This window comes from Gavia stellata, chromosome 26, assembly GCF_030936135.1.
Source record: "Gavia stellata isolate bGavSte3 chromosome 26, bGavSte3.hap2, whole genome shotgun sequence".
Classification (NCBI taxonomy): domain Eukaryota; kingdom Metazoa; phylum Chordata; class Aves; order Gaviiformes; family Gaviidae; genus Gavia; species Gavia stellata.
In genome coordinates, this window is record NC_082619.1 from 2,348,381 (window position 1) to 2,371,556 (window position 23,176).

Consider the following 23,176-nt stretch of genomic DNA (forward strand, 5'->3'; position numbering starts at 1 on the left):
CATGTCCTGTTGTTGTGATGAGACTGTCGTGTGTCACGGCAGCACCACCAGTATCAACACATAAGCCTTCCTTCAAGCCTTCCATCCAAGGATTTTAAGGTACTTTATCAACGTTTTCTGATCGTTTCACTTATCAGCTCTTGAGAAAGGGAGAAAGATCAATGGCCACAGTTCAGCTCTTGCTAATAAAACTTTGGTTGGGGAAATGAAAGCAAGTGAGGCTGATTCAGAAACGAAGGCTGTGAGGCTTGTGAGGCCATGACTGCAGTAACAGCAAAAAGAGCTGCCTAATGCAACTAATGCCTTAGTGTCACTAAGTGTCCCCCCCCAACCTCTCCATCAAGTATCCAAAACAGAGGTCAGACACAAAGAGGACTCCTGGAAACTCACGGAGGATGCAGCAGGCTGTGATGTGTGTCGGGGCACCATGTTCACCAGAGTTCCCATGCTGGATGCCACAGCTCAGCTCAGTGCCAAGGGGAATGTACCAGCACTCCTTCCCCCTTGAAGCCTGAGGGGGAGAAGCAAATGTATTAAATACAAAGGAAAGAATTTTCTTAGAGGGAGAATAGACTTACCAACGAAATGTCTGAATATAAGCAAAACAAAGGACGAAAGTTGCCACTTTCTTTTGTTGCCTGCAGAAAATACATTTAAGGGTTGCAGTCTTAGGGAAATTCACATATTTTAGTATTTTCTTCCCATGTAAAGTATGTATGGTGGACAGAATTCCCCTGAAAGGGGATTACATTGGCTTACACTGCACATAGGATCTATTTATCTCTTCCCATTTGTGGAGGGGGAATCCAAATTCAACAGAAGTCAAATACGCCAGCAAAAGCTGTACTGGTCCCTAGTGTCAAATATTCAGGGTATTACTTGATTCAGTGCATTTAGCCCAGACAGCAAAGATTCATAAATAATTTTAGGAAACAATTCCACATACTGATATTTATATTGAGGAATTTTCTGGTAATCTATATTTTCTTTGCTTAGTCTTCCTTTAAAAGTCCGGAGTGAAGTCTGGTGAAAGGAAAGGTGGGGGAGTTTGGAAGAGTTAACAGAAGGGATAATGGCAAGATTCCTTGAGAAAGACTGAATGACAGTAGGAATCACTGGTTTTACGAATCATTTAAAGGTGGGCAGGAGTGTAACCCTTAGGCAGATGTCACTATTATCTTGGTTGTGTCATCCTGGTACATCTCTAGAACCAAAGGTCAGGGGGAGGACAGGAGGGGTAACAGAGGCAGAGCCAAGGCGGGTTGCTGAATCTGCTTGGGGTGGAGGTATTTTGGGGCCCGTTCTGCAAAGTGGGGCTGAGAGCGAGTGAGCAGGAAGGCCATGAGGTGTGGGGCAAGGATCTGAGGCCTCGGAGGGGCTGTGTGGCCCCAGGAGTCTCTGGAAGGGGGTCGGCCCGGGGGGATTGGAGCATGGGGATCCCCAGGAGCAGGGCTGGCTGGGGGAGACCAGGGCACAGGGAATGGTAGGCCCGGGGTGGGGGCCTGGGGTATCAGGAAGAGGCCGCCATCCCCAGGAGCAAGGCGGTCCCGGGGGCTGAGGAGCCCCTGGGGCGGGGTTGGCCCAGGGAAAACCGGGGTCCCCGTGGGGTGGGGTGCCGGGCCCGCCCCGCCAGAGCCCCGCGCCCTGCCGCCCTACCTGCGCCCGGCGCGGGCAGGAGGGTGCAGGCCCGGCCCGGGCCCGGCCGCGGCGCGTCGCCGCTTGCCATGGGGACGGGGGCGGGACGGGGCGGCCCCGCGCAGGCCCCGCCCGGTCGGAGCGAGCCCGCCTCGGGGCTGGGGGCCCGGCGCTCGGGGCCCGGAGGTGTGCGGCGGGGACGGGCGGGGAGGGCCGGCGCCCAGCGCCCGCAGCGAGGGTTTGCTGGAAGGCGTTCGTCTGCAGCGGCGGCGGGCCCCCCCTGGGGCGGGAGAGGCGTGAGGAGCCCTGCGGCTGGGGGGGCCCAGGCCCGGCTCTGCCCGCGCTCACCCGGGGCCCTCTGTGTGCCCCCAGGTGCAGCAAGAGGGCAACGGCCTCGTCAAAAAGTGCGAATTTATTAGTTAAAACTAAAAATGGCATCTTTAATGTCCAAGGAACATCCCATACATTAACACTCGTTTAACACCTAAAGATAACCTGGGGAAAGGTAGCAGATAGGCTGTTGGAAGCTTTTAATGCGAAACCAAGCCCTTTAGGAGAATCCTGATTGTGGAACACATGGTGGCTTTCACGTTTTATCTATTCCAGGCCTGGTAAACAGGCAAAATCACTGTATCACTCCTGTCCCAATGCAGAGCATTTGTCTCTAAGACAGGCTGTGCTTCCAGAAACAACTCCAGTGTGGCTCCCGCTCCTTCAGCATACAAAAGGGCTGATCCACAGATCAGCAGAACTAAGTGACGTGACTCAGCGAAAGCCAGTTCCTCCGAGCCAAACCCAGTCCTACTTATGTCCACAGCAAAACTGGTTTAACTTGATGGATGTGCAAATTTACACCACTCCGGGCCCAGGAGCTTGACCTTAGCGTCTGTGCGGTTTGCTGTCCCTGGCCCAGCTCTCTGCTGGGCGAGGAGAAACTTCATCACCACCCGCTCTGCGTGCCACTGCAATCATGGGCTGTTTCGCTTCAGCTGTTTTTAAAAATTACCTGTTGGAGTCTGCGTCTTCTAGAAAACCTCCCATCTCCTGAACTATAGTCCATGTTTAATAATGTGTCTAAAAAATGCCATTTCTTCCTGTGATGCAGAGGGCGTGACTAGAACTGAAGCCAGCGTCCCTTTCTAGTTCTTGTACCAGCGATTCAGTGCAAAGAGGTACGTAACTGCTGCCCAGCATGAACCAGATCTGGATCTGTGTTCCTGGCTGCCCCCCGTGACAGCTGGGCTAGCAGGACTGAGTGCTAGCGTGTCCCATGCCTCCCTGACACACTCCTGTAAGTAAATCCTGTGCCCGTTCAATCCTCCTCAGTCCAAAGGACAGGTTTTCATGCTGAGCATGGAGTCCAGAAAGGAGCTTGGAGGAGCAAGAAGAGCAATCCTTGGCGCTCAAAAGAACCAGCCCTTCCAATAACATAATCCTGTACCCATTGTAAATGAAGGGCCTTCTACTGCAGACTTACAGTAGCCCCACTCAGGTCAGCTGGACAGTATGGGCAAAAAACCCCTTTTCAGGTAGAAAAATATCTGTATCCATTATAAAAAAGGGGCCTTCTCCTGCAAACATTATTCTGGCCTTACAATAGCCCTGCTGAGGTCTACTGGATAGCACTGGCAAAAAGGTAGAAAAATTGTAGGATTGGTCCTCAAAACACTTCCATCTTAGCAAACACTGCCCATACCACCTTTTATTTTTTGTAAAGAGCAGGAACTCCTTCATGCTTTTTATATTTAGCAGAGCCATAATATGCAGACTTATGTACATTTATAAAATGTACCAGGATGTCCATTTTTAAACACTGGCAATAAAAAGGTTGTCCCATGATTTGCATTTAGCTATGCAGACTATTATTTAGGAGCAGAATGTGCCAAGCATTGATTTAGTGTCTGAAGATACTGCTTGGGAGCTCTGTTCAACTGCCAGTGCTGCAACTGCCAAATTCAGTCCAGTGGCAGAAGCCTTTTAGACGATTGCTATACTACATTACTAACTCTATTTCAAATCCATGAACAAATTCTCAAAGGTGTATCTGGGAGGGTTAGCAGAAAACACCGCATGGCGTGTGCTCTCTGTTACTGGGTTTTATAACTAAGGCTGACAGTACAAAATAAGACAAAATGGAGGAAAAGTCCAAAGCCTTCTCTAAAGTTGAACAGGATTCATTCCCAGTATCTCAGGCATGCAGACAGCTGCTGTACTCTACGGACTGGATAACTGCTCTAAATATAGGCAGTGGCTTTTAAATGGCTGCCTTGCAATTAAATTGCAAATATTCCTTGTTTCATTTCCAGTCAGAGCCAAGAGCTCACTACTCGCTTCTGTGCATGTTGGGGTAAGGACTTGTATCTGTACAACTCTTCAGTGAAAGAAATTGTTCTGTATCCCTCAGTTAATTCTGCATTTCTGGCCTTCATTTTAGTGTGCTGTGCATGGTTATAGAACACTGCTTTTTGAGAAAAGGGGATGCACTTAGTGCATGACTGCAGTTACAGTGACAGGTGTTGGAGGAAGACATTGCAGTAGATGCTGTTAAAGGTTTCATGCCATTTCTTCACAGTATCATCTACATGTCATTCCGCACATTGCAGAATTTTCTTAACATTGACATAAAATCCTGTGGCAACACCTCCCATTTCCCAGTATTGAATCCTGGATGCCATGTTCTCAAATTCATCTGCAGAGCAGCACTCAGCTGGTCCTGTGCCACAGCAGGAACTTTCTCACTGCAGCTCTGAGCTGTAGTTTTAGCCTTCATCGGTCAAGGAGCTGTCTTCTCACAGTGCTGAGAGGAGATGGGTTTCCAGCTTCAGAGGCAACTCTTCCAAGGGGAAGAGGTGTTTTTTGTCAGCAGAATCAGATAGGAAACTACTCATCATGTGAGAATAAATATGTCTGTGTCCTCTGAAGAGAAATGCAGATGGAAGACACAGCCTCTCTGCACTTTCTCAGGGAGACTTGATGTGTCCATGAGGTTAGCTTGCATCTACAGCATCTCTAAGTCTGTGAAATCCTTTTTCTGCTGAAGGAGGAGGGGGGCATCATGCCTTTTATACCAGGGTCCCATTCTTACTGTCGTATTTCAGCCTGGGCCGGGGGAAGTTGAGGGTGGCATACTCTGTGGCATTCTGCATTTGTAAGTTCTTCACCTCTGCTGCAGAGCGCTCCCGGACCTTGGTGAACACCTGGATGTCCGCGTAATGAATGCTGTCATCCTGCTTCACACTCTTGGGTTTACTCACGGTGGCGTAGACAGGAAACTCTGGGACATCTTCATACGTTGGAGCCTTTGGGGAGAAAGAGCTCTGGAAGGTCAGCTCCCTGGGCTGCTGCTACACATGCCTTCCCCAGACCAGGCAGAGACACCCCGCACACTCTCCCCAGCACCATCCAGCCCCCTGACACCTCAGGCTCAGAAAGAGATTTCATCCTTTCTGCTTCCACTGCACTTTAGGGGAAAAAAATGGGCCTGCATCACAGTGCAGCAATGCACATTGTTCCCACAGCCATTAAAGCCTATACAGGATGAGATGATTCATGGCTCTGAATAAGCTGCCCCATGTCTTCCCAACCCATCTAGCCTAGGAAGTGGTGGTAAGCTCTGTCTTCTCAATATACAGTTAGGAAACCAATTCTGGGAAGCTGTTTACCTTCCTGCCAGGCTGATGCTGTTGGCTCTCATGTCTCACATTAGTTCCTGAAAAAGAAACGCCAGCGGATCAGGTTAACACAACTGTTTATTGTTCCACTTTTGAATGCAGAAATGCAGCGTCTGGCCCATGGGCTCTCCCCAGTGGACACAAATCAAATTTCCACCTCATCTGACACCCTCAACCCTAATGCTGTCTCTGAGGCCCGCCTCCTAGAAGAAAGCCTGGGCTTGTTTCTTTGGAAAAAATACGGTTTCCCAGGATGACAACACACTGTGGACCGCAATGTTCTTGGCAGAACCTAGGAGGACAGACACAGCACAGAGAGCTTCCTTGTCAGGCCCTTGGAGAAGTCAGATCCAGTTTTAACTTTGTTATTTCCTTTGCTGCCTGGCAAACATATTTTGCCCAGCAAGGTCCAAAGGCCACAGGACACAACTGGGCTACTTAGGGAATGCACTTTATTCTGGGGGACTGATGTCAGACGGATGTTTGCAGCTCTTACAAGAGTTTGATGCAGCTTCTGCTCTGCTGCCACTTGAGAGTACTCACATGTGTTTTGATGTGAGACTCTGGTATTTTAAAGATGCTGCTGAAGTCCCTTCCCTCCCCCTTGCCAAGTCCCATGGCACATCACACCCCTTGCTCTAAGTTTTAAAGAAATCTTGCCTCTTGCTTCTACCAAACATCTCTTGAGGAAGGTTAGGTACAAAAGAGTATGAGAGGGGACCTCAGCCTCAGGGATCCAGTTCACAGTCAGCACTGACTAATGTCAGCTAACCAGGGGCGCAGTCACTCCACCTCTTCTTGTACTCTAAAGCATTTTCACAAATCCTTACCTTGCTTTTCTTTCTTTCTTTTAAAAGGTGAAGGACAATTCCTGAAATCAGAGAGAGATGTCAGCCCTGAGAAGCCCCAGCCTCTGCTCTCATAACATGCAAACCCAAATGCACCACACCAGGGTACCACATCTGTGGGTAATGAGGAAGGCCCAAGAAATGTCTCAGAGAAGAGCTATTGAGTCAAGCCAGAATCTGAGCGACTCTTGCAGGGAGGAAGTCCAAAGGGGAGATATGGGGATGTGTTTCCTTCATCTGTGACACACCTACCATACCCCACAGACACCCCCAAGTGTCCCTGCCTTTCAGCCCTGCCTGGCTGTCCAATATGCATATGCATCAGAGTGAATGAGAACAGATTTCACTGTAGTTTTGCAACTACATTTCCACAGCTGTATGATTAAAGGTGCAGGGTGCAGAGCATGATCTCGATTGGCACAAAACCCTTCTCTTAGGGCCAGATGCTCTGATAGTACCGCACCCTGTGCTTTGGCCCCCTTGCCCAAGGAGCAGCTCTGCACAGACCTTGTGTTAATTTAATGTTTCAGACAGTTTTCTGTACTCGGTTTTCCGCTTAAAACACAACCAAACCAAACAAGCTATGCATTTAATATAAGCCAAGCCAAACCCTAATCTCAGCTGTACCTGTGTGACCAGAGAGAGACAAGCCAAATACAGCTATGTTCCAGCCATGGCATAAGCAGGAGCCAAATTCATTCCAGCTGTAACAACAGAACCAGGAGCTGAGCTCCTGCAGGCTGGTGCTGGCAGGGAAGCACAGGCTGTCTGGCAGAGCAGAGACGTGTCACATTCTGGGCCAGATGCATGAAGGAAATGTTATCGTTGCATCACGCTTGGAGGGCCGGAGGAGAGCAGGTGCCAGCCCTTGTATGGCTCCTCCTGTGTACGCATGTCCATCTGGTGCTGGCTGCCGACCCACACCGCGCGCAGCTGAGGGTCGCACATGGGTCTGTCTCTCTGCTGCAGCACAGGCAGCAGCTGACAGTGGGCAGCTAGCACTTTTAATGGGGCTGCAGAGTTGCCAGATGGTTCCCAAGAAGCATTGTATGTCCCACAGCGTGTGCATTTGCCACACAGTCCTGCCATAGGCGGAAATAATGCAGTGCCTGGGGCAGAGCTTTGCCTTTGCTGGCTTTTAGAGACAGTTTCAGGGGGTGGGTGAGCAGGACCGTGTGTGCAGAAATGCCTTTGGCACTCTAATGGCAAAACAAAAAAAGCATGAATGCGGGCAAAGAACTTGGAGACCTTCAAAATGGTCAGTAATGATTAACCAGACTTGCTAGACCTGGGAAGTCAAAGGCAGCTTTGGGGAAGGCAGGGGGGCTGTGCACCCATGCAAAAGGATCCAACACTGCTTCTCATGTCTGTGCTGCGTGCTGGCCCACAGAGGCACCAACGGCCCTCCAGTCCTTGGCAGACAAAATCTGTGGGGCTGCCCCCAGCAGTCAGGGACCTAGCTCAAGGCAGCATTGCTTTGTTTTGCGGTGGTTCTCACTTGGGTCTTGTAGCTCCCTCCTCCACTGTCTCTATGAGCTTGCGGTGTCTCCCAGGCCCTCCTTGCCAAGGCTTGTGTGCTAGAGCACTTTGCTTCTTTACAGCATTCAGGCACATTGTGCAATGTAATTAAAATAGCATCATTTGAAGCAAAATCAGCAGGGTCCCTATCCTCGTTCCTGGGAGGTAGGCTGCAGTATCAGCTTTCCCAGCTGCTCTTGCTTGTTTTGGTTGCCTTCCTTTGTGGAGAGAGCATTAGCAGCCAGTGTGTAGGCTGAAGCTGTTCTGAGGCTGTCTGCAGGCTAATCACAGCCAGGCAGGAGACAGCATCTCCCAGCCTCAGATCTCCCCTAATTAGAACGGATGTGGCAAGGGAAACAAGAGCAGTGCAAACCTCTCCCCTCTTCTCAAAACCAGGTCAAACATGTTGTAATTAACTCACAGCCTGCTAGAAGCGCATTGTATTCTGCGTGACAGCACACATGTCCCTGCTCCTATATTGCTTCTTCCCCTTTCCCCAGGTCAATGCCAACCTGATTTCTGCCCTACACAAGCCTGCTTCACAGTGGGTCCTGAATTTTGGCATCTTTGCTGTCCACGCACACTGGAGGCCCTGAGTACTAAACCATGTGATGAAAACACCTGAGGTCTGCCCTCCGTAGGGCCACACTTGCAGAGGTACCCAGACCTGAGGGCACACTTCCCTTCATCAGTAACTTTCTTCTGTGAATAATGGCTTTTCTTTAAAGACTTCAAGAACCTCCTCAGTCTCTTGCTTTTTGCTCTGTCTCCTTTAGGGCCTGTGCTTCAGTCGTGATCATGACAAGGATCTTCCGTCCAGGAGAAGGTGGCTGCCTACCTCCCCTGAGCCCTTTTGTAAGTCTCAGCTTAACTTAGGAAGCCCAGCTCTTTGCTGACACAGCACTGTGGTGCTGAGCAAATATCCAGAAATAAAAGCAGTATAGGTGCCTGGAAACACCTGAACTAAAATTAGGTACCATTTTTTTCCCTCTGTCACCAAGGCAAAGCTATGAATCATGCAAACTTCTGCAGTGGGGCTTCAGTGTGCCAGTCTGCTCTTTATTGTGGTCCTCTGTAGGTGTCTCCCAAGCCCATGTTACCAACAGCACATTCCCATTTGCCTTCCTCTCTCCTTGCTTGGAGCCCGTTTGAATAGCCTGTGCAGCACAGGGACAGCCTGGGAGCCTGAGGCCCTTCTTCACCCATGTGTTTCCATGTGCAGGACAGGGAATGATGCTTCTGGGGAGAGAGCTCTGCTTTCTCCTTGCTGCACAGTCTTAAGGCAGATGTTAGCACTTGAGTCCCACAGGGGTGCTGGGGTCAAAAGGGTCTTTGGCCAAAGCTTTGCCCTCTGCTGCAGGAATCTGCCAGAAGGTAGCAGTGACATGACCAGCAGAAATAACATCCCAGCTTCTTACTTTCCATGTAGCCTCTGGGAAAAAATCAAGTGGGACACAGGAGTCTTGGCCCAGGAGCCTTGGGGGAGCAGGATTTGACATTGCCCCGGAGGAGCCAGCCTGCCACCATGCTGCTCCCCAAATGGAGCAGAAAGCTGCTCTCCTGCCTGGCCCTGCATAGATGAGTGACCTTCAGATTCTAGTTTATAGTTCCTTTTGGAGGCAGAAGTGTTTGTGCGTGGCCTGGCACTGCCTGGACCTGAAAGTGCCACCACAGCATACACTGTAATGGTGTTGTTTGTACTCTGGAGTCTCTGACTTTGCCAGTCTGTGCTGTGGCACGGCTCTCCCTGCCACACAGCATCAGTAGTGTGCCTGGCAACTGCAGCTCTGCTCAGGGGAACCAGCCTGTGCCCCAGGCATTCCCTGATCAGGCCCTTGTCCGCTGCAGTAATGAAGCCGATGCCCTGACTGCCGCATTTACGCTCTGCCACAGGGTAGAGGAAGTAGAAAATGTGACTTTTGCTGGGGGACATGTCAAGAACCAACCTTCCACCCTCCACCTGCAGTTCCTATTCCTAAGTCTCACCAAACTCCTCTGCCCTCCAGCTCAGGGCTCAGGTTGGAAGGACCTCGGTGTCTTGAACCTCCTCCTCTGCTCCAGCCACTAGGTGATGCTGTGCCTCTTGTAATTATTAAAAAGCGCTGATGAATTTCTAATACTTTTGACAAATGCAGTGTTGGAAAGAATGTCCTCAGAGCTTCATCTGATAGTCATGGCTCTCCCCCTTGTACCACTCTCAGAGCTGAAAATATTTCCACTTGGCACCGAACGATGCTCCACTGTGCCCTTTTTCTGTAAGCACGAGGTGCAGGGCACAACACGAGCCAGGGGGGATTAAACTGTCATCCTCCCTCCCAGGGAGAAAGAGCAACATCATCTGAAAAACGTGGCCAGGATTTCCCAAGCGCAAAAAAGCCCAGACAGACACAGGCAGGGAGGGGGGCTGGATGAGCTGAGAGCAGGATGGGGTAGCTGACCCACGAGCCCTTAGTGCCAGCGCTGCCCCAGGCGCCCCTCCCTGCAGCGTGCCAAAGGGACACCTTCCGCTGTGCACCTGGCGGAGACCACTGCGGCAAGGACAGGGACTTTAGATCCCTCCTAGAACTGAGCTAGTCTCAGCTGCTGGCGTGGCTGCGGGAACCCAAGCTGCCCGTCCCAGGAGGTGCCACGGCCCGTCTGGGCTGAGACATGTGAGCGACAAAGCCCCTTCGCCTCCCCCTAAGCTGCCTTGGGCCGGCGGGCGCTGCCCCAGCCTCCCGTCCCCGCCCCGGCACCTGCACAGCAGTGGCCCAGTGCCCCTGCTCGCTTGCTCTCAGTTCTGGGTGAGCTGGCAAGGTGCAGGGCTGAGAGGCAGGTGGGAGCCCTGGCAAACCCAGCAGAAGGAAGCAAAGCTTGCAAAGTCCACCCAGGCTTCGCTCAGGCTGCCCGGAGCTTCGTCTGCCATCCTCATACCTGGCGGATGCCGTACTCACCACGGTCGCCCGCAGCTGCAGAGATTGCCCATGTCGCTCCTTCCTCCATGAAGCAGAAGCGTTGTCTGGACAGGGAGAGCTTGTGTTTCCTGGTTCCTGCTCGGCCCCTGGCTATTCCAAGGGAGTGTCTGGCAGTGTCAGATTTCTCTCCCTCGCTGCAGTGACGCTTTGCTGGGCCCGTGCGTGCCATCTACCGGAGGGCTTGCCCTGGGCTCTCCGTGCCCCCGGGCCTGCGCTCACCTCTTGCTGCCCAGGCAGGAGAGGGCAAGGCAGCAGCATGCCTCCGGGCCTCAGCCCTGGGGCTAAAATTCTGCCTTATGATTTGCACAGCGGATGTCCCCCCGCTATCCCTCTCTCCCACCAGCGCCATCCTGCTGGTGCCAGCAGTGATGCAAAAGAGGGACTTCAAATGTTCCTGAACAAAAGGAGAAACACCAGGGTGGGAGCTCTCAGTGCTCTTCCTGCTGTTCATCATTGTGTCTCGAGCAGGATGTCAGAAAAATGTGTGGCACGGGCTGGCATCACTTGGGAAAGAGAGCGTATCTTCTTGGGCGGGAGGTGATGCCCCAGTGAAGGTGAGAGCAGGCTTGCAGGTCTACTCTCAGCTGAGCTCTAGTGCTGCTGCTCCTGCTGCAGGCAGAAAGGCATATGCAACCTCAGGGTCATTACTGGGAATCCATTTTTTTAAAGCTACCCAGATGAAAGTGTACAGATTTGTGCTTTTGAGAACGACAGAATCCCATGAGGGACCTCGCGCCATTAAGAACCTGCAATACAGCTCTTAGACTCACTCCTCAGCCTGTCAAACAGGAACATTAATGTGCATTTTACCTCTCTACCCCTGTTGTGAGCCCTTCAGACTATGGCTGGTCATTCCTGGACCGGATGACAGGTAGCTGATCTCTGGCAGCTCTAAGAGAGCTGATAATACTGAAATATACCGCGTTAATGTAGTCCTCAAGCAGAAACAACTGTGCTCCACAGCTTTGATTTGGCAGTCAGCCCCAGTTCTGTGCAGGCCTGAATGCCTCATGTGCCAACAAGTGTGTAAGTTTTAATTCACCCTTTTGGCGGGCTATCTCAGGAACGGGCCCCGTGTCCCCTACTCCAGCTGTACCCGTGCTCTCAGACAGGCTCACAGCATCACTTATCATCTACCCAGGTGCAGAGCAAAGCTTGTACCTGTCTAGGAGTGGCAGGAGGAGAAGGGTTCTGTTTTGGAAGGACCATGGGGCACAGCTGCTCTCTTAGCTGAATCCTGGATGAGCTGCACCATGACCAGCAGAGCCTGAGTCTTGCTCTGAAACTGCTCCTCAGCATGTAGCTGGAGAAATTGCAGAGCTCAGCCTGCACCACAGCACACCAGGGAGAATTTAGGATCGGATTTATGCAGGCAGATGGGATTCAGTCCTGGTCCCAACAGGACCATGTTCTCAGGGACCTGCAAAGACCGGGTGGTCTCAGGAATCTGTCCCTGCTTGGGAAGTTGCAGACTCCATGTCTCTGGGTTTGCCACAGACGCTGTTGATTTAGTGAGCTAGTGTCTGTTTTGATTTCTGGGATAACTTGGGTTTTGTTGCTTTATGGAGAAGGAAAAAAAAAAGGCTGGGAGCCTGTTCCCATCAGCCTCTTTCACAAATACTGGAGCTGCTGGTTTGAGCTCCATCAGAGAAACAGAAAGGCATCAAAAACATTGGCAGAGCTGGAGAGCATTTGGCTGCCACTCTGCATTCCCTCCTCAGTCTGTGTCTGCAGGGATGAAAGAGAGCATGGCTTCCAGCATTCCTGCTCAGCAAACTGATCAGGCTATTTTGTGCAAAGTCTGCCAGGGTGCAGAGGACAGCCCAGTGGCTGACACCAGGCAGTGCCAGCCCCACTCACTGCATCACTGCTCAGGGACATCGTCTGGGTAACAAGCTGTGCAACTGGCACAGGATGAGCCTGCAAGTGCCCAGCAACAGAGAATGAACTCGTTGGAGAGCAAAGACAGGGCTAATAAAAGCCGGAGGGGGAACAGAACTGTGTCATGACTACTAATGCTGTGCATTGCTATTGCAATAGTGTCAAGGTACCTCAGACACCGAGGGACTGGGGCCACACTGTGATAGGCGTGGCACAGGCACACAAAAAGCTGGCATTGCCTGTAAAAAACGAAGGAGAGAGAGTTCTGAACTGTTTCGGGCACTTTTGTCTGAGAGTCCGCTCCCTGTGCAGCCCCAGCCCTGGCCACATGCTGTTTTCAGCCCGGAGTGGTTCAGCAACCCACAGCCCTTGTGTTGCAGAGTCAGAGCAGGGCCAGATGGTACTTCATGCTCCAGCATGTGCCATGTCTGCATTGTGTGTGTATGTGCACTCGTTCAGCCAGGCACCCTTTGCCCAGCTTGCAGGTCATATGTTGGCCATCCTCCCTATCCCAAATCCAGTGAAGATGTTCATCCTGGTGACAGGAGGCCTGCAGTGAGCGAGGGGACCATCAGTCCTTCTTACCAGCACAGAAGATGCTAGATCAGAGACAAAGAAAAGCCTTTTATAGCTGCTGCTCTGAAGTGGCTGTGACTTTGAGGAATCCTTTTCTGGTAGGGGACTAAGGAAATTATAGTCATGCCTGAGCCCACACACAGACACAGGTCTCTGCCCTCACCAGAGGGACATGGGCTCGGGAACTCAGCCCTCTTAGAACTCAGGACTCAGGTGGGTGCTGCTGCAAAAGGGATGCGGTATGTATCCGGTGCAGCACATGAGGCTGATGTGGCATGCACTGAGGAGCAGAGAGAGGCTTGTACGCAGGGGAGCAGCGAAGGACCGGGCTGTTCCTGCCCTTACAAGCAGCTGCTTCACGTGTTTGAAAGTCACTAGCCCAGGATTATCTCTGGAATTATTATTAATGACTTAGACAAAGCCTGTTGTAAAGGTGATTTTTATTTTGACAGTGCCTGAAATACTTACTGGCAGCAGCTCATCTGGTCCTACTTCATGAGTAAGGGCATCCCTCAACAGTACAAACTGTCAGTGTGGGTATCTGACCTGCACCAGGGGGTGGGGTGGAGGCTTAGCCATCCTCCCACTTGCTCTCATGAGGCTGTCAGGCAGGGCTGCTCTTAATTTGACTCTGATCCTCATTGCTGGCAGGGGCCCTGAGAAGTAGAAAATAGCTGCACAGTGGTTCGCTGTGGTCTGGATCCCACTTTGCTTGGCAAGGGTGAAAGAGCAGTCTTAGACCAGTGTTTCAGTAACCAAGGACGTACTGCTGCATGGGATAGACTCCTGAGCAGGGCATTTCTGCCCCCGTGTATTCATGGAGGCAGAGTGCAGAAGCCTGCAGGTCACATCCCAGCAGGGTAAGGGAGAAGCTCTGTCCACAGGGACCTTGGAACCTCCTCTCTCCTCTGTGGGAGGGCTGCACTGAGGCATGCCAGGGACCCCCATATTTGGCTGGTGACACAGCATTTTGGCTGCTTTAATTGGCTCTGACAAGACAAGGATTGCAGCTGGCACCTGCTGAGCCCTTGGGACCATCCGAGGCAGCAGCTGCCACCAGCAGCAGCACACACGATCCCTGGCCCAACATCACAAGACTACAGAGACATTTCTCATGTAGCCGGTAGCATCACAGTGTCTGCAAATGGAGCCAAATTCATCCCCTCTGTGACTCTACAGAGAGCGCTGGGATGCCAGCAAAGCAGTTGGGATCTGAGCAGAGCCTTTCCCTTCAGCATTTTGGGGTTCACTCCGCTCACAAGGGCTGAAAAGGTCTGTGTGTGAACAAGCCTTATGTCCCATAAACTAGAGGGCTGAAGCAAGCAGACTGTGGCTTGGCATTTGTTTACTTGGGCTAACACCACCTCCAGGTCTGGAAATGCACAGTGAGCCTCCAAGAGCCCATCACTCTACAACTTTTCTCCTTGAGGCTACTGCCCGCTGTGGGCTCCCTACAACAGCAAGCAACTCCAGCACCTGAGCCAGGTGGGACACTCACAGAGGTCCCCTTGGCTGCCCCGTGGACAGAGTCCCTCCAAGTCCCCACTGATGCCATTTCCACAGATGAGCTCAGTGTGAACTCTCGGCTGCTCTGCTCCCTGCATCTGGAGCAGCTAAGGCACTGTCCATCCTTCCTGCTGCAGAGTAGCTTGGCCAGAAGCAACACGAATCCAAAGCAAACAAGAGAAGATCAGAGGCAGATTTATTCCTCTTTCCTCCTGAGAGCTGCAGGCACTTTTACAGACCAACAAGCACCTTCCATCTCCACAAAGGTCAGCCACCAGTTCAGCAGTGAGGCACTGGGATCATCTCTTCCCTCTTCCCAGTACCCTTCTGGGCTAGAGCACAGCAGCTGTTTAACAGCGCACTGTGACACAGCCTCACCGTTTAGGGTAAGAGTGACCCTTGCCATTTGGGGTGAGAGAGAAAAGCACCCTGCATGGTGCTCAATGAGCACTTGACCTAGGAGAAAACTTGCATTACAGTTCCTCACACTGACACTTTAGTCCCCCTCTTTTTTCAGTTCCACGTCCCTTTTTCCAGCCATCAGCCTTAAGAAGCAGAAGTCTGGCATATATATGGCTGCCTCACAGCCCTGCTAAACACTGATGGTGAGAAATAGGGGTCTGGCACCATGGATTCCCCATCTCTGTCCCCCCTCCCTCCCTGCTTGAGCCCGATCCAGGGCCTTTAGGACTCTTCCTTCCCTTTTCCTTCCTCAGACTGTTCTTCTTTCCCCACTGGCTGCTCCTGTTGGGTTATCTTCACCTCGTTGACTCTGGCCTTCACCTCCTTCCCCGTCCGGGGAGCCACAATGCTTAAGATGCCATCGTGGGACAACGTGGCTCTCACCAGCAAGGGGTCGACATCCAGAGGGAGGATGTAGGTCCTGGTGAACTCTCGGGAGATGAAGCCGTGGCGGTCAGCCTTCTGTGGGTGCTGCCCCATCACCTCCAGCAGGTTGTCTACGGTGCGGACAGTGAGCTCATCCGGCAGGAAGTGACAGACATCCAGGAACACCTGGAATTTGTGCTCATTGAGGCTGATCTCAGAGGTGCCTCGATCCAGCTGCTTATTGATCCGAGGCCTGATGTAGTAGCCATGGTACAGGGCAGGGGCTAAAATCTCACATGGGGACACACCTGAAAATGAGACTCAGTGAGGAGTGAGGGGTTTCCAGGGGAAGGAGTTGGAGAAGGATGGTTGGCAGCAGACAGGGGAGGGTGACAGGAGGAGGCTGGGACCTGGCAAACACCTTGGTTTTGACACCACATCAGCACAGTATGGATGGAGTCTCTTGTGGTTCCTACCTTTCCGTCTCCAAAACACACACAGACCCAGATGCCTGCCAGCCACTGCCTCCCACCACACAGCCGGCAGCTGCCAGCAATCCAGCTTTTGCATGTCTGCTGGGTGGACAGGGGGGGACTGGTAGGTGCACTGGGTGCTCTGCAGTGCAAAGCCCACAGCCAGGGATGGGCATAGAAAATGCTGATAGTGAAGAAACTGCCCTGAAGACTAAAGGCCTTTTGTTTGCCATTGTCCAGGGGGCTTTCCTTGGAGCTTTTTGCCTTTTCATGCTGTTGTGCTGGTGCTGAATGGTTCTGCTGGTGCCCACATTCCTTCCCCTGCGCCAGCCACTGCCCGGCTTTGTGCTGAACACCCCAGCTCAGCTTTTCTCCACTGCCCCCGGCTGCAAAAACTGCCCCCCGGCGCATTTTGCTCCGTGTTTGCACAGCATATGCATGAATGCCAGACCATTGAGGGCATAAGGGAGGGACAGGAAAGACAGCAGTAGGCATGGATGGGGGAAGTGGACCTGAAGAGAGAGACTGTGGCTATTCCCTGGATATTCCCCCCTGATTTGACCTGGGTTCTTATGCTCAAAATTCCTTGGCTCCAGCTTCCCTGGCCTGCCCTGGAGCTCAATCTCCCCAGGGGGACTCCACCAGCCCTTCTGCACCAGAGGAGAGAAAGGTGCTGGGGGGATCCCACCTCCTTTCTTACCTTCTCCAAAGTTCTGGTCGTAGATCTTGCTAGGGTTGGCAAACTCGTACTCCGAACTCATGGGGTAGGCATGGGGGACAGTCCGTGCAGCCATGGCGTATCTGGGAAGGGGACCTTCCAAGCACTCACTGCCTCTGAGAGTGAAGGCTGCAGATTGCAAGGTTTTAATTGGGTGAATTCCACAGGGAGGAGTGTGTGATAAAAAGATGGACCAAAATAGCCACGCGCAAAGGCCCCAGGATGCCTCGCCAGGGTGACGAGGGGAGCTTCTCACTGCATTCCAGCAGGGAGTGCAGCCACTGCCCACAGTCAGGGACGCCTCGGGAAAATCCTGCACCTCCTCCCATCCTCTGAGATCCCCTCCTTGAGCAGAGGGCGCAGGAGGCAAATGGGCAGCCAAGTAGAGCAGGCAGGCACAGAGGTGAGCTGAGGGAGGCTGAAGCAGGAGAAAGCAGGAGAGACCCCAGGCTCTGCCGCCTGTGGTGCTTCCAAAGGCAAAGGCCAGCAGGAAGGCTCACTGCAAGCAGGTTCAGCGAGTCCCTGACACTGGTCCTGCTGGCCTGAAGCACCCCGTGGGGACGGGGCAGTAGATAATGCTGGCTGGTGCTCGATCAGGTCGTGCAAAGTCACATGAAGTAGCTATCACACCCATCACCCCACTGTGAGCTTAGGGCCCAAATCAGTCCCTCCTGTGCCCTACACAAAAGAGCTTGATTTTCCCAGAAGCTGAGTGGACAGCTTAAGGCTTTTGTTCCTGTAAGTGGTGAAGTGCTGCAGGTAGTTAAGCAGGGCTAGACAGGATCCGGATCCCACTACTTTCACCTCCACATCCCGAACTGTGCTGCTGCAAGCTGGCTGTCCAGACTGTCTGCTGGCCAGGGCTTTGGCACAATGTAATAAGACGCAGAGAAATGCCTGTGCCGGAGATCATGAGTTAACCGGGGATCTGAAGCTGGCATAGATACAGTTTTATTGAATTGGGGAGTGGGGGGTGGGAGGGGAGTAGTGCCCAGTTAAGCTCCTTGTACCCTGAAACCAGAGATTTCCTTGAGTCCATGCCCCTGCAGTATGAGAGAGCAGGTGCACCGCTGTTGATGTAATGGGGTATTAGAGAAGGTATTTATGGCCTGAGCTTGCACAGAGCCAATTCTGCCTCCTATTCTTGCAGCCAAGCTGAGAGAAAGAGGGTCAGACCCTTTTGCAAGGGTCTGGTGGTGCTAGCAGTAAGAATAATGTGCCTCCGAGCCAGTAATTGTACTTAAGTTGCAAGCTCTCAGAGGCGGAGACTAGCTCTTGCCCTTTAAGGACAGTTGCTAGGCTGAACCCATTCTCATGATTCAGGTTCACAGGCAAGGCAGGAATTAAAGTAAATGTGTGAATTAAGACATATTAGGAGCATAATTACAGGAAATCAGCTTACCGCAGGGGCACAGGCAGACAGGTTGCTTGCATCCCTGAGAAGGCATGTTGCAGTGCAGCACCATGGAGGCTGTTGGCATGCCTGATTTATCTCTGCTCACAGCCCTCTGGAGTACTCCGAGGCCACAGAGTGTTGGGCTCTCTTTGTCTCTCCAGAAAAGGGGTTTCTGTAGTGGGGAAGGGACGAAAGGTGTTGGGTTGAAGCACTGTGGAGAAAGCCATCCTTCATTCGCACACACACCAATGGGCACGCACTAAGGCAGCGGGGCTTACTGGGCTGCAGAGAGCCGCACTGCCAGGGGTATCCCAGCAAAGACCTCCTGGGATCTTCCCTGCCCTCTGACTAAAGCAGGCCTATGGCTTACTTGGCCTTAAGGAGAGGCAAAGGAACTCTCTAGTCTCTTCCTAGACTGGTGGTGATGTGGGGAGCTGAAGTCTCAGTGCTGGCAGGAGGAACAACGGCCTCTTGTCGTTTTCCCTGTGAGCCAAAGATAGGAGCTGCATTGATCCTGCTGGCATCCAAAGCAGCTGGGAACATCCGCCAAGCTTGCCTGGGACTCTGCAGATAAACAGCACGTGGGGAGCAGGGCGGGTGGCTGGGCAGTTTGGCTTCTTGCTGCCCCATTAGACTCCTTTTCTTCTTCTCCCCTTCCCCCTCCTCCTCAGCAGCGTGCTCAAATCCCCCAGACAGCTACTGGGCACCGCTGAAGGGACCAGCCCAGGAGTGGGACAATAAAATCCCTGACACCACTGTTCAAGAGGCCTCGGTGGGGGGGGAACGCCAGGCCAGCTGCACGGGTATAAAGCTGTCCCCCGCTCCCGGCACAGCACTGCAGCACAGTTGTTTGCCAGGCTCCTCCAGCGCACTCCAATGGATATCACCATTCATAACCCCCTGATCCGCAGACCCCTGTTGTCTTGGTTGGCACCAAGTCGTATCTTTGACCAGATTTTCGGAGAGCACCTGCAGGAGTCAGAGCTGCTCCCTGCTTCCCCCGGCTTCAGTCCCTTCCTGATGAGATCCCCCATCCTTCGGATGCCCAGTTGGCTAGAGACGGGACTCTCTGAGGTAATCTTCCCTTCTTAATGCTCTTTGTTTTCACTGTGTGCACATCCTGATGGGTCTGGAGCTGAAGACCCATGAGAGCTGAGAGCTTGGAAGCTGCTTGTAGGTGGTTATTAGGAAAAGACTGGGGAAAAGGGTGCTGTGTTTGTGCCTCTCCTCCTCTGCATTAGGCAAGAACCTCTGCATGCTCTGCTAATCATTTGTGACTGAGCGCAAGTATTGCCAATGTGTTGGGAATAGAGGCAAACTGAGCTGAGTGTGTGTGGGAAATGAGTGTAAGAGCTGACAGAAGAAAGGAGGGAGCCTAATTTCCCTGGCTGCTCTGCAAAACTTTCAATCCCACTCCCTCCTGAGAAGCAAAAAACACAGGGGTAGTGGGCAGGGGTAGTAGGATCCTCATGTCAGGCAGTGTGGGAGCTCATGGTTGCTCAGGAAAAAGAGGCTTATTTTAAAGAGTCACTGTTGAGGAGAGCAGCATTTTAAGTTAGATACAGGACCCAAAGGATCATGAAGCAGCCGTCTGCTTGCTTCAGGGGCTGAGCCAAGAGGCACGCAGTTCAAAAAACCTTGCCTGTTCTGTGAGTCAACTGCCTAATTTACAAGTAACTTGTAGAGCTATTCTAAGCCAAGGGAGTGAGAGGAAAGTCATTGTTTAATCTTTGCATAATATTTCCCTTGATTTAGTGACCTGGGTCTGGCTGTCCACTGAAGCAGCTATAATAAGCACCACAGATAACAACGTCTGACTATCTCTGTGGAGCAATCTTCACGATTAATCTAGAAAGAGGAGGAAGCACTTAGACTCCCAGGTCAAACTGTGGAAACCAGTAAACCTAGAGCTGGCACAGAGGCTGCCTCCACATCCCAGAGCAGAGCTCCAGGAGGCTCGCATGCTCCCTGACCACAAATGCAGCAGGAAGGCAGAGACAGCCATCTCATATAGCAAAGTCCCACAAACATGTCCAAGACAGGCAGAAAATGCAAATTCAACCTCAGAAAGCAGCAAAAAGCAGTATTTGTTAGAGGTGATAAAGTGCAAAATGGAAGGGAAGGAGGTGAGATTAGCAGCAGGTGACTCAAAGTTTCGGCAGAAGTCCTGCTACTCAGATAACAGAGGTGAGCAGTGAGGCAGTACCGCTCGCCAGTGACACATTATTTTGGTTACTGAAGAGAGATGATGCAGGGGAAAGCCTGCAAGCCTGCAGATGAGCAGCAGTCAGCTGTACAGTCAGGGTTTCTTTTGCTTGAAAGACTTTGAAAAATCTAGTCACAGAAACTGGAAACCTCCAGACATTCTAAAAAAGAATTGGATGCAAAACCTGTATGCCAACTGAAGAGTCAGTTTTAACAAATTCAGATTAAGAGAATCTCTTCGTCACTCCCAAGGAAAACATTTATCCCATGTGATCAAGAGAAAGCATTCACGTTTTAGATACTGTAGTGATGCGCATTAATGTAACAGGCCAGCAAGGGACAAAGCCACCCAGATCAGAATCCCAGGATCGAATGAAGGTCAGACAGTGCATGCATAGATACCAGTCTGGGTCTTGAACTGCTATATTCTGAGAGCCTTTTTAAGCTGAAACCCTCACCTGCTCTTTTCTGAAGTCACCTCCTTATTTTGCAGATGCGACTGGAGAGGGACAAATTTTCTGTAAATCTTGATGTGAAGCATTTCTCCCCTGACGAGCTAAAAGTGAAGGTGCTTGGGGACATGATAGAAATTCACGGGAAACACGAGGAGCGCCAGGTACTTCTACTTTAACTGTGCGACTGGTAGTCAGTGTGAACTTCCTCATCTATGGTTAAACAAGGAGACTGCAAAACAATCCTCTCCTGTGCTCATCTCAAATACTTCTAATGGTTTTTATCAACCAGTCCTAATGGAAGATGCTCTGTGCAACCCCCACAGCTGATCCCAGACTGGGCAGCAACAGGGTGGAGATTTATTGCTGATTTTACATGAACTGTGAACTGAACTGGAAAATCATCTTTGAAATGGGCATTTCTGGGCCTCCCTCTTTCTGGGAAGAAGCCAGGAATGCAGGGAGGCATTCAATAAGCTAATGATGAACTGTAATAATTAAACCACATAATGAATCAATGCATTGCCCTGTTCTGTTACCGTGAGGCTACCTCTTCCTGAAAAAGGCCCATCTATCAGTTTGTAATCCTTAAAGGCTGTGTTCTGCTGTCAGTCATCCCACTGCTTCCTGGCTCTGGAGACCTGTGTGGCAACCGGGCAGACAGAAGTCAAAAGCCATGTCCAAAGCTGTATATAAGAGGGTTTGCCAGTCCCCATCTCCCTCCCATCCCCCATCCCCATCTCCTTGCCAGAAAGAAATGAATCCGCATGATAAAGTAGCTATGTCACTGGAATTGTCAGCTCTAAGAGCTTCTGGGAACACAGATCTGTCACTCAGGAAATACAGCATTACTTGTAGCTGGTGGAAGCCTGTAGTCGTGACATAGCTTCTGCAAATTTTTTTGGCTAAGAAAATAATCTAGCACCATAGCACAGATCAGCTCACTAGAAAGCTGTGTATTACTAGAGCTCGGTAGACCCTCAGGAACAGGCGTGGTTGGCACTGCATGTAAGTCTAGCTGCTGCATCTTAGGAATGACAGCACACCACTGTGCGATGAAGCCAGTCTCTGGCTGGCACAAGAGCTGGAACATAGAGCCTCCTCCTGAAAACAGTGTACCTGCAGGCACCTGCAGCCTAGGCAGGGCAGTGTCTCACTTCGTCCAGTCTTGGCTCTTTAAAACGAGCATCTCATAATAAAAACTCTTTTAACTTTCTGAAAAGTTTTCCTTTGAGAGTTGGAGCTTTCTGATCTCAGACTTTATGCAAAGGGCCCATGGTTTAGGTGGAACTGAGCGAACATTTCTAATTAGGGCTGTTCCTTCTCTTCTCCTTTTGAAGGATGAGCATGGCTTTATTGCCAGGGAGTTCAACAGGAAATACAGGATTCCAGATGATGTGGACCCTCTGACCATAACCTCATCGCTCTCTCTGGATGGTGTCCTGACGGTGAGCGCACCGAGGAAACTAAGTGACGTCCCTGAGCAGACTATTCCTATCACCCGTGAAGAGAAGCCTGCCATTGCAGGAGCCCAAAGGAAGTAGGCTGCTATCTAAAGTCACCTCGGGGGGCCATTCAAGAGCACTTTTCATCAGATGCCAGCTATACTGAATGGCTACTCTTATTATTTATGCTGAGTAAGTTTACTAACAAATAAAACATGAATAAGCAGTTTGTATTTTTTTGTTTTGAGCACCGAGGACAAGGGAAGTGTTGGGTCAAGAAAGCTGTGTAAGGTTGCTGTGCAGGGAAACATACCTGGCATCATTCTTGCTTACAGCTTGAGTGGCAAGTGTGTCCAGGAGAGCTTGTCTTGGTGTTCAGAAACATTTTGCTAGTTTCACTTCGTGTACGCAAAACATTAGTTTTGCAATCATCTAATTGCACGAGCCTTTTCCTTCAAAGTTGCCAGAGGATTTCAGAGTGTTTCACAAGCAACATAAAAGTTTCTCCAGTGGAGATTAGACTGGTAAAACAACTTCATGAGAATTGAAACCCGTTCGAAGTGTGGGTATTAGATAACAACTCAATGGAAGACAACTATATCTTAAATCTCTAGGATGACTCATGTTATGGAGAAGCATCCAAGTCTTGCAACCAATTCAGAGCAGTTGCAGATGAAAACTGCATAGGTGCAGTAAACACATATATCCAGAGAGGAGAAAAACATCCTGCTCTCATGGGGCAAATCACATCACTTTGAAAGTATGTTGTCAGTGCCCTTCAAACAATGAACAGGATCTGATGTCTACAGTATTAATCTGATTTATGCAAACATTGTTGAGTGGTACAAAACACTACTAAGTCCTTCTCAGGTGTCATCATCTGCTTAGCACCTCTCTTCAAAGGGATATGAGCATGAAGGAAAGTCTGTATTATTGGAATTGAATTTCTAAAATTCATCTCCAAAAGGGACAGAATGCCATACATCTGTCACACAGATAATCAGACTCAGTTATGACCTGACCTGTTTTCTCTGTTCTCATACCTGCTAAGACAAAAGTTATATTAGAAG

The 23,176-nt window shown here is 51.1% G+C and overlaps 3 protein-coding genes across 3 annotated transcripts; 1 reads left to right on the forward strand and 2 right to left on the reverse strand.

Annotated features, from left to right (window-relative positions):
- Positions 1-4,422: 4,422 nt before the first annotated feature.
- On the reverse strand, positions 4,423-10,644 carry C26H11orf52 (chromosome 26 C11orf52 homolog). Its single transcript, XM_009810693.2, has 4 exons — positions 10,606-10,644; positions 6,137-6,177; positions 5,298-5,344; positions 4,423-4,934 (listed from the first exon to the last, which is right to left on the reverse strand). The coding sequence occupies exons 1-4, from the start codon at positions 10,635-10,637 to the stop codon at positions 4,698-4,700; spliced, it is 357 nt and encodes a 118-aa protein (XP_009808995.2). The 5' UTR covers positions 10,638-10,644; the 3' UTR covers positions 4,423-4,697.
- A 4,124-nt stretch (positions 10,645-14,768) lies between these two features.
- Positions 14,769-16,730, reverse strand: HSPB2 (heat shock protein family B (small) member 2). The gene is made up of 2 exons (XM_009810694.2): positions 16,591-16,730; positions 14,769-15,725 (listed from the first exon to the last, which is right to left on the reverse strand). The coding sequence occupies exons 1-2, from the start codon at positions 16,682-16,684 to the stop codon at positions 15,274-15,276; spliced, it is 546 nt and encodes a 181-aa protein (XP_009808996.1). The 5' UTR covers positions 16,685-16,730; the 3' UTR covers positions 14,769-15,273.
- Positions 16,731-18,877: 2,147 nt separating this feature from the next.
- On the forward strand, positions 18,878-22,257 carry CRYAB (crystallin alpha B). Its single transcript, XM_009810695.2, has 3 exons — positions 18,878-19,078; positions 20,703-20,825; positions 22,002-22,257. The coding sequence occupies exons 1-3, from the start codon at positions 18,881-18,883 to the stop codon at positions 22,203-22,205; spliced, it is 525 nt and encodes a 174-aa protein (XP_009808997.1). The 5' UTR covers positions 18,878-18,880; the 3' UTR covers positions 22,206-22,257.
- The last annotated feature ends 919 nt before the right edge of the window (positions 22,258-23,176 follow it).

Coding starts and splice junctions, on each gene's coding strand:
- C26H11orf52 (XM_009810693.2), bottom strand. CDS start 10,637: ATGGGCAATCTCTGCAGCTGCGGGCGACCGTG. Junction 5,345..6,136: donor AAGAAAGAAAGAAAAGCAAG/GTAAGGATTTGT, acceptor TTTCTTTTTCAG/GAACTAATGTGAGACATGAG. Junction 4,935..5,297: donor AGCATCAGCCTGGCAGGAAG/GTAAACAGCTTC, acceptor TTCTCCCCAAAG/GCTCCAACGTATGAAGATGT.
- HSPB2 (XM_009810694.2), bottom strand. CDS start 16,684: ATGGCTGCACGGACTGTCCCCCATGCCTACCCCATGAGTTCGGAGTAC. Junction 15,726..16,590: donor CGACCAGAACTTTGGAGAAG/GTAAGAAAGGAG, acceptor TCTCATTTTCAG/GTGTGTCCCCATGTGAGATT.
- CRYAB (XM_009810695.2), top strand. CDS start 18,881: ATGGATATCACCATTCATAACCCCCTGATCCGCAGACCCCTGTTGTCT. Junction 19,079..20,702: donor TAGAGACGGGACTCTCTGAG/GTAATCTTCCCT, acceptor CTTATTTTGCAG/ATGCGACTGGAGAGGGACAA. Junction 20,826..22,001: donor GGAAACACGAGGAGCGCCAG/GTACTTCTACTT, acceptor CTCCTTTTGAAG/GATGAGCATGGCTTTATTGC.